The sequence below is a fragment of the Vulpes lagopus genome, chromosome 6 (assembly GCF_018345385.1).
Source record: "Vulpes lagopus strain Blue_001 chromosome 6, ASM1834538v1, whole genome shotgun sequence".
Taxonomy (NCBI): domain Eukaryota; kingdom Metazoa; phylum Chordata; class Mammalia; order Carnivora; family Canidae; genus Vulpes; species Vulpes lagopus.
The window spans coordinates 35,574,627-35,584,628 of record NC_054829.1 but is presented as its reverse complement, the minus strand read 5'-3'; the positions used below and the strand labels follow the sequence as shown (position 1 = coordinate 35,584,628).

General features: G+C 41.0%; 1 protein-coding gene across 1 annotated transcript; it reads right to left on the bottom strand.

Annotated features, from left to right (window-relative positions):
• Positions 1-857: 857 nt before the first annotated feature.
• GPHB5 (glycoprotein hormone subunit beta 5) lies at positions 858-5,574 on the bottom strand. The gene is made up of 2 exons (XM_041757974.1): positions 5,371-5,574; positions 858-1,046 (listed from the first exon to the last, which is right to left on the bottom strand). The coding sequence occupies exons 1-2, from the start codon at positions 5,572-5,574 to the stop codon at positions 858-860; spliced, it is 393 nt and encodes a 130-aa protein (XP_041613908.1).
• Positions 5,575-10,002: the final 4,428 nt, after the last annotated feature.

The following is a 10,002-nucleotide window of genomic DNA, read 5'->3' as shown; positions in this document are numbered from 1 at the left end:
AAAATTACAACTTAAATTTAAAATACACTAAATGGAAAAGAATATTTGGGATTAATCATTTTGGGAAAATCATAGCTTCGGGAGAGCATCACATGAGTCTAAAACCAGAGTTTAGTTGCACACGTCTTTAAACCTAAATGATGGCTTTAGTTACATATTTTTTCTGAGTTTGTTCTTTTTTTTTTTTTTAATCACAGACAAGTCTCTTTATTAAGAAGGACCTCGAGAATTTTACGTGGGGAAAGAATCACCCAGAACCAGGCATTGCTCAATTTCAGCTACAATTGCCTTCCCTTCTTAATTTGAGCAGTCTCTATTTCTTGTGTAGGTAAGTGCTCAGTTAAAATGAGAAGAAAGCATTTTCTCTTAGGAAGCTTGCAGTTTTCTTTGGGGGCATGAGGACAAAGCATTGGTTTTATTAATTTCTGGTCCTTCTATCTTAAATCTAGTTGAAGACCAATTGTGAAGTAAGACAGGAGAATTTAAAGACTTTCTAGACTCATTTCCTAATTACTCCTATTGCATTTAAACCATTGGCATATTATAAATCCAAATTGGAGGAGGATTGTGATATATTCAAATTATGTTCTGAGATTCAAGGTAAAGATAAATTAATTTGCAAATCTGTGACCCAGAGAAATTATTTCAGTGAAAACACAGATATTATTTTGATGGTTAGCATCAGTATGCCGCCTCTGGGCCTTGTGCTTGAATTGGACCTAAGGGAGACAGGTAACCTCTTCCACAGGGGTGGTCAAAATTAGACAGTCCTCGAATCCAGGGGTATAGCTGCTGCCCATGCAGGTGGGTCTGTGAAGCTCAAGGCCGCCAGCTGTGTTCCGTGGGCCACACCAGCTTCAGATGGTCTCGCACTCCGTGGTGGCAGTGGAGCAGGCTCCGCAGTCACAGCGGACAGCCACAGGGTAAGTGTAGAAGGGGTCCACTCCGGGGGCACAATTGGGCAGCTTGACCGTCACTTGTCTGGTCTCATTGTAGGTACAGACTCGATGATGGGCTTCGATATAGGGGGGTTCCAGAATGGGCTTCTATCCCCCCAGGAAGAAAACATGGAGCCTGTTAGAACATATCTTGTTTCTTGTTCTTGGTACCACTTATCACTATCAGAAATTAACTCATTAGTCATTTGTTTACTTGTGAATCTCTCTCCTCCCAGGAGAAAGCAAATTCCTGAAAGCAGCCACCTGCTCTCTGTGCCATATCCTGAGCTCCCGAAAGAGCCTATGGCACATAGCAAGTCCTCAATAACTATTTAGCAAATGAATAATACTGATCTTTGCCGAAGTCTTCTAACTGGCCTCTCTTCTACCATCACCCCCTACGGTCTACTTATGACAAGGCAGCCCCAAGTGACTTTCAAATTAAGTCAGATCCCCTCTCTTCTCTGCTCAAAGCACCAGTGATTTCCCATCTCACTCAGAGTAAAATCAAATATGCTCACCCTGTTAATGCCAGTGCTCAGAACATTCTTCTCCCTTATGAATGACTCCTTCACCAGTCCAACAGTTTGTTCAAACATCACCCTCTCACAGAAACCTTTCCTGACCATCCTGACCATCTTCTTGAAAATCAGCACACTACCTCCATACCCTGCCACTTCCCCGCCCTCTTCCTGCTTTCTTTTTTTTACTCCATAGCACTTGTCAATATCATGCAACGCATTATATATTTTCTTTGTGTTGTGTTTCTCCCACTCTAGAAAGTAAACGCCATTAGGACGGATTTTTGCCCATTTTATTCATGCTGTGCTTCTACTACCTAGAGTAGTACCTGTCACCCGGGAGGTTCTCAGTAACTTTTTGTTGAATCAATGACCAAAAACAGAGCAAGGCAGGTTCCAGAATGCCCTGTGCACTCTTCTAATAATCAAAGGATTCACTTCCTGATTTCACCTTTATAAATCTTGAATTCAAAGATAATTTTATAAAGAGTATAGAGATCAGGAAATCAGCACAAAGTAGTAGTTAAAATCTCAAACCCTGTCATGGAAACCCCATCTTCCAGTAATTTGCCAAAATGACCAACACAAAAGAGAGGCACCTGCTATATATTCTCTAGGCCTTTTAGAAAACATAGAGTTTTAGAGAGTTGTCCCTTGGTCACATACTGGCAAATCTACGGTGATATTGTGGACATCAAAGGAATGGGCACTTTTCATCAAGGAGGTACCCCCCCCCCAAATGATACCATGGCAAATCTGATAGAGTCTATAGTGTTAACCCAGTCTATTGCTGTTGATGTTGTTATAAACAAGCAGACTAAGGGCAAGATTCTTGCTAAGAGAATTAACGTACATACTGAGCATGTTAAGCACTGGAAGAGCCTAGATAGCTTCCTGAAGCATATGAAGGAAAATGATCAGAAAAAGGAAGAAGCCAAAGATGAAAGATGATTTCAACTGAAGGGCCAGACTGCTCCACCCAGAGAAGCACACTTTGTGAGAACCAATGGAAAAGCGCTGGAACTGCTGCAACCCATTCCCTCTGAATTCTTGACATGATAAGTGTAAACAAACAAACAAACAAACAAACAAACAAAAAACCCGTAAGACTTAAAAAAAAAATCGCAAATCCTGAGTCAGACCCTCAACCTTGGGCCCCTGTTGTACCACTTGCCCACTTAACTTCTTGAAGTCTCAGATTCCTCATCTGTAAAACAAAATCTCTACCTCACAGCATCGTTGCAGAGACAACGTAGGATGATACATGTAATGTGTGATGCCCAGCACCAAGTAAGTGTTTGGTAAATGTCATCTATAGTTCTTATCAGAGCAGTTGTAAGAGTACGGAAGTACTAAATAAAGTAGCAACTTACAAGCTTTCAAAAAACAAGGCCTTCACTTGGATTGGGTACATAAAGTATGTTTAATGGAGGCCCAGGATGACGTTCTCACATGAATATCATGAAAGTAATGACTTTGCCTTTGATAAGGACTGTGTGGAAGAGCTCAATTTAATTTCACTGCTTCCTCCTCCTTTTCAGGGAGCATTTGACCCTCCTTAGTTTGCTTCATGTCCTCTTACCCTTAGTAATCTGGAATCTCAAGCAGAGTTGCCAGATAAAATCGAAGACACTTAGTAGTATTTGAATATCATAAGAAACAACAACATTTTTTTAGAGTAAAATATGTCCCAAATATTGCATGGGGCAGGCTTACACCAAAAAAACAATTGTTGTTTATCTCTCATTCATATTCAACTGACCTCATGGTTTGGATTGGGGTAGGTTTTTGGTTTTTTGTTTTGTTTTGTTTTGTTTTGTTTTTAATAAATCTGGCAACCCTAAAGCCAGGCCATGAGTAAAGGCTATTTTCAGCAATGGTTCCACCTTTGAAGTAAATCCAGCTACTTTGTTGTCAAAGACATCCTCATTTTAGACATGCTCTCCAGTTAAGTTCCCAAAAATAAGGACTTTATACTTCAGAAACTCTCAGATTACTGGGAAAATAAATTTCATTCTTTTATTTATTTTCTATAAGTAACCTCCCTGTATATATAGTACAGTAAAGGCATAGATAAAAGCTGGTTAATATTAAGTAGAATCTTATTCCCTAAGGGCCTTGGTGCTTCAATTTCTCCGGTAAGAACATAGTCCCTGACCTCCCGGGGATGACCAGGATCCAATTAAAGACATTCATCAATCTTTAAAGAGAAGAGAAAGTGAGCTGAATTGAAGGAAACATGGTTTGAAATTTGGGCCCAGAAAGAGTTCCAAAGAGCTGAGAAATGAACTTTGAGTAGAGGTAGGCATGGCCAGGTCACGCCCTGAATATGAGGCGATGCCAAAATACCCCAAGTAGGCTCGATGTCAAGTCACAGCTATGGTATCCTTAACAGTTGAATTATTTGGCTATTAGGTCTTATGCCCCTGGGTGAGGGAAAACCCAGCAAATTAGGTAAAGTAGTTTTATTTAATTTGGAGATTTCATCACCATAACTCAATCCATTCATGGGGCCATAATTTTATCTAAGTGATAGTAAGTTGCTCTCTGAGTCCCTGAATAGATGGCCATTTTTCTGAGCACCTCTCATGGTGCTCATGGACTTTTAAGTTGGCATCAATTCAGCTAAAAGACGTATGACTCCAGATAGAGGACAGGCCCATATAATTAACAAATATCTACTGAACATCTTGCTTGTACATGACACTTCAACAAGAGCTAACAAAAGCACAGGAATGAAACTCCTCTCCTAAAGAACTTAGAATCTAGTGTTGTGTGGTGGTGAAAAGTAAGACAAAAGGTAAACTAGAGTCAGGGCTGACCAGGGAGTCACAAAAGCTCTAGGGAAGGAGTTGGTCCTGGACACATATATCAAAGAATATATTTAATAATGACAGATGGAAATGAGAAGGGATATGAGGAAAAGGCCAAAAGTGAGATTTCATGAGGGATGTTTAATAAAACTTTTCAAAATCAGTCTGGTGAGACCAGAGCTCAGGACATGGGTAGACATTGGGAAACCAGGCAAACTTCATACGGCTGAGGACCTTGGAAGTTAGCTTTGGAATTTGCTATGGTGGGGGAGTCATTAAAGGTTTTTGAGCTGGGGTAGGGTGACAAAATCAGAGCTGGAGCTTCATTAGTAACCAACTCTGACCTCAGGAGAAAGGGTCAACAGTCATTCTACAGTGTAATGGGACACTCTTTGCTAAATGAGCCTTTTATCTTCTAACCTTACAAACATCTCATCTCAGCCCAAAGACGGTTCTAACTTTGTCTAAGACTTTCATCCTCATTTTAAATGCAATGTCTCTTAAAAGGCTAGATATCATTGACTACAAAGGACTTAGTGAATAGGTCTGTGACAATCCCTGAGGTCCCCACAAATTGCAGGTGGGGCCTGGGGCAGGGCAAGGCTATGCATGAGCCACTGTGGGAAGAACTGAGGACCCACCCTCACCTACTAGACAGTGTAAGGTCGATCTCTTGTGAATTGGCTGGCTACATCACAGGGAGAGGAATATAGAGAAATTTTGTTTACATGCTCCAACCAAGGATTTATTCCCAGCTTTCTACTGATTGTCTACATAATTTTGTGGTCACTCACTCCTTGAAGTCCTTCATATCACTTGTAAAATGGGGAGAATAATAGCATATCTTAACCTCCCAAAGATGATTCCCAAATATACAGACACCATGTAAATACAAATATTAATTTTACCAATGCTTTGTTAGGGGGGCAAGATCATACTTGTTCCAGATTATTTTTGGAGAATGCCAAATAATTGTCATTTTAAAAACTCCACAAGAATGCCCCATTCTACCTCATTTTAGTTAAAAAGTGAACACAGAAATCAACCCAGGTGGCTGGCTCTGAAGGCTTTGTCACTTGCGTCTGTCTTGAGACTCACCTCCCAGGTTTCACAGCGGCCCCAGCAGGCATCAGTAGTGATCCGAAGGCCCCTGCAGCCCGGTTTTTTGGCCACAAAAGTAAACTCCCTCACAGCACAGCCCACAAAGGTGAGCAGGTTCCCACTGGAGGTGCTGAGGACACAGCTGCAGCCAGCCAGGAGGAAGAGAACCATGGGGCCAAGGAAAAGGTATGCCAGCTTCATGGTGTTCCTCCAGAAAGGGAAAGAAAAGTGAGTTTATTAAAAGAGCCAGAGTCCTGGGGCACGTGGGTGGCTCAGTCGGTTAAGTGACCGACTCTTGGTTTCAGCTCAGGTCATGATCTCAGGGTTGTGAGATGGGGCCACAGTGGGGCTCCATGCTCAGCACAGAGTATGCTTGAGATTCTCTCTTCCTTTGCCCCTCCCACTCATGCTCACTCTCACACACTCTCTAAAATGAATAAATAAATCTTAAAAAAAAAATTAAAAAGAGAGCCAGCTTTCCCCCAGGGGGTGATCAATAATATGATGGTCACTGTCAAAGGCACCTTGCTCTTAGCATCTCAGAAGAAATGAGCCAAGAAAATGTAAATGCCTACAAACACCAGCACAGGTGCCCAAAATTTCCTCTGACTCCAGCATGGTTTCCATGGACCCATTGTGCTCGCTAAACACCTAACCCTTCCAGGGCATCCTCAGGTGTTTCCTTATTTCTACCCAACTGTGGACTTGACTCATGTGTTAGAGAGGTTTGTTCCAATGGTCTCTTCAAAATAAAAGCAAAACATAAGTCGCACCAAAAGTAATGCATATCCTAACATAATACATGAATACACACAAATTATTTTTGTTCAGATCTAGGTAGAGTATTTGGTGCCATGTTACCTGCCTACTCAAAATGACATTTTCAGTGTCATGAATGGGGAATGGGAGGGGCATAGGGAAATAAAAACTGTACACCCAGATGCATTGTTACTAATCTAGCCTACCACAAAACATGGATATGCATAAAATATTATGAATCCTGGCACCTGACTTGGTAGCATTCATAAAAAATGTATCCTATTACCTACAAATTGCCTCTGCTCTAGGTGTCCACTGTAATAGGCACCTAGTTGTGATTCAATTTGAATCCACATATTGGAAAGCATTAGAGGTGTTTAAAACATAATCCTAATCTACTGTCAAGTCTATCCTCTCTGAGTCGCGGTCATTTTCTGTGCTTTTCCTGGAGCCAGAATCATTCTCTGCATGCTGGGCCCACTGGACAGAACATACCTGGTTGTTAAAGTGAGAGTAGACACTGCATTTATGGAATGTCCTCAATTCATTATTGCCTAAAATAATTCATGATTGCTGCAAAATTATTTATTTTCCAATCTGAGCTCTCGGTCTCATCTACTTCTATTGATCTACTTCTGATCTGTCACATTAGCAGGGCTCTTTGGACTTCCCTTCTGGTGGAATGCAGTTACAAATATGGAGAAGCACTTACCTGATTTTGCTGGAGCTAACTCCTTCTAGAGCTCACACTTGCACCCAAGATTTCAGAAAATCACAATGAGTGATAGAAGTTTGCTCTGGGTAAGTGTCTCTACCCTCTGTTACTGGGTTGCTTGACTGCTCAAATATATAGGAAGGGTCTTGTCAATCAAAACAAAAGAGAGGCAGATCCTTACAGGAACCACTAAACACATCAAAGCTTTGGGATATAAAGCCAGTCTCTATTTTCCAAAACTGATTAACTTAAAGGGTGTTGTTTTGTTTCTTAACATCACCTACTGAAACAGAAAGTTACCTTGGTGGGTGACATAATCCTAGGGAAACAGTCAAAAGTAGTTCACCTGGTTCTCGGGGGAACAAATGCAGTGGGGCAAGATGGATTAATTTCCCTTTATGGTAATCACAACTTTCCTTCGGAACAGAAGTCAGTAGCTAGCAGCTCACAGCAAACTCTTTCCCTTAACTCACAACATGTTTCAATACATTGAAAATAACAAAACAATAATTCTCCCTGGAAAGACACAGGATCACAAACTGAAAGGATGGAATTCACAGTAAGAAGAAACCTTTTGAAAGTCTTAAAATTAGTTAAGGATTAACTAATATTAATAGCACCTTAAAATGAGTCTTCTAGGAAAAAAATCCAAGATGTTCAAAGAGATTATCTTCTGGCATGGGAATTAAAGAGGACTTTATATTTCTTCTATATGGCTTTCAGCATTTTTCACACTTCCTACACTGGACAGGTTTTTATAACAGAAAATCAATTAATATTGACACTTTAAGAATTAAAATAAACCAATAAGTATACATTTGTGCTGCATGGCATGATATTCAATGTTATTCTAACAGAAATGTTTCATTAGCTTTCTGGTTCTGGAAAGTCTAACTAAGAATGCAATAGTATTCTTTATGAGCATGGGGCACAGTTTGTATTCCAATCTACAACGGTAGCATACAAATGGATTAAAAACCTCATTGGTCATGGCATTATTCTGGGTGCTCTAAAAAATAAATGAAGCAGACATCATCCCTGCCCTTAGGAGTTTACATTTCACAGCAAATAATGACAGAGTCAAAGACATTTAATATGCACATTACACAAATAATACTACATAAAGAACTTAAAACATTTGCTTCCTGCAAAGAAAAGTGTTCTTAAAATACATGCTACGCATTTAGGGCTTGATTTTTTCAAAACATGCTAACAATCCTCAGTAAATCTAATACTATACCATCAACATACCTAACTCTAGATTCAGATTATGATGTGTGCTTTATAGAAAATTGAACAGGGCTTGGAATAAAGGACTTTCTCCAGTCCTTCAGCCTGTGAGTAGCATAACCAGACCTGGGTACTGTGGAACAGGCTACTTACCTGGTGTGATCTTATTAATTTGCTGAAAGTTTGCCAGTTGGTGGTGAGCTGCCATCATGAATTGTGTTTCTGAAGAGAACTCTTCAGCCCTTTTACATCAGACCTGAAACATAAATACTTGTGTCTGTAATGTCACAAGATAAAGACAATAAAGAGAAGCCAAGAGTCTCTTTCTTTTACAATCTCCAATTTCCTTATAATGCAGAGCTGTGTATCATACCTACCCACCCCCCCATCAGCACTAACCCTGTAAGAATGACAATTTACAGTCACTAAGCACCTACTATGTATGAGGCTCTGTGGAATCTGCTGTGTTCTTCCATATGTTATCTCTCAATCTTACAACACTTCCATATATCAACGTGTTTTTTTTTTTCTCCTTTTTCCACTGGAAGAAATAGAGGCTCAGTTATTTTGCAATCTGCCCCCCTCCAAAGCCTTCGACAGCACTGGGGATGGTAAATAAGTTGGTTTCATCTCTACAACCAAATGTTGGAAGGTGCTGCCTGGAACCTTCCACACAAGAACCTTGTGTTAAGACTTCTGAATGGTCACAGTGCAGAGTGCAGTGGCTCAAGAGGGATAGCAAACAAAGATTTGGGTGATGGCTCCAAGCTCAAGCCCTGGAGAATCTTATGTTTCTCTCATTTTGTTCTATTTTCATCTTCATATGGATTCGTTATCACCTTGGAGGATGCCACAAGGATCTGCTTCACTAGGGATAAGGAAGGAGAGGGGAGAAGGGGCATAGAGTCTGGGGGAGCATGTCAATGAGGACGAATGAGAAAGTGTCAGGGCCCAGAGGAGACTGAGCAACTGAGGTCCAGGGATGGCAACCCCAATGTGGAGGCCTGAGGATGGGCAACATGTGAAGGGGATGAAGACATTGCAAGAGCCTGGCATCTTGCTTCCCTGGCTCAGCCATGCCGACGGTCAGTGGCACAGCTTCCTTTGTGACTGATGTAGCCAGGTCACTTCTCTCAGCCTCAATTTCATCATCTATCACAAGATGAAGTTGGACCCTATGACTCATAAGGCCCTTCCTCACACCAGAATTTAAAGGTTTACAATCTCTTTTATGAACAAAACCAGCTGAGGGCAAGTCAGATGAAGAATCCAAAGGCTCATATTATAAAGTCATCTAGATTTGTATTCAAATCTTGACTCTGACACATGCCAACTTGTGATCTTGGGCAAGTCTCATAAACCCTGTCTTCCACAAAACTAAAAATACCTCCTTCACAAGGTTCATGTGAGGATTCTACAGAGTAGTATGTATAGGGGTGCCTGGGTAGCTCAGTCGGCTAAGTGTCTGCCTTCTGCTAGGTCATGATCCCAGGGTCCTGGGATCAAACCCTGCATCGGGCTCCCTGCTCCGTGGGGAGGCTGCTTCTCTTTCTCCCTCTGCCCTTCCCCCTCCTCGTGCTCACTCTCCCGCATGCACTCACTCTGTCTCTCTCTCTCTCTCAAATTGATAAATAAAATCTTTTGAAAAAATTAACATATATAAATTGCTTATCTCAGTGCTCAATACATGATAAGCAAGAAACCAATGTTGTTTCTCTTTCTTTCCCATCATCATTGTGTACCTCTAAGAAATAAAAGACTACCAATAAGAAATTATGTCATGCCATTAATTATTAAGCATACTCCAATTTCAAAGGTATTAAAGGTGAGGAATATGTTAGTCTGAGAATAAAGGAAGCAGTCTCTGGGGGCTATGAGACCCTACCAGCATCCTTAAACCAGAAGACGTGGGGTGGGTACCAAGC

Bases quoted from the DNA above. Each gene is read 5' to 3' on its own strand.
- GPHB5 (XM_041757974.1), bottom strand. From the start codon at position 5,574: ATGAAGCTGGCATACCTTTTCCTTGGCCCCATGGTTCTCTTCCTCCTG. The intron at 1,047-5,370 runs GTGAGTCTCAAG...CTGGGGGGATAG, and splicing joins GCCGCTGTGAAACCTGGGAG to AAGCCCATTCTGGAACCCCC.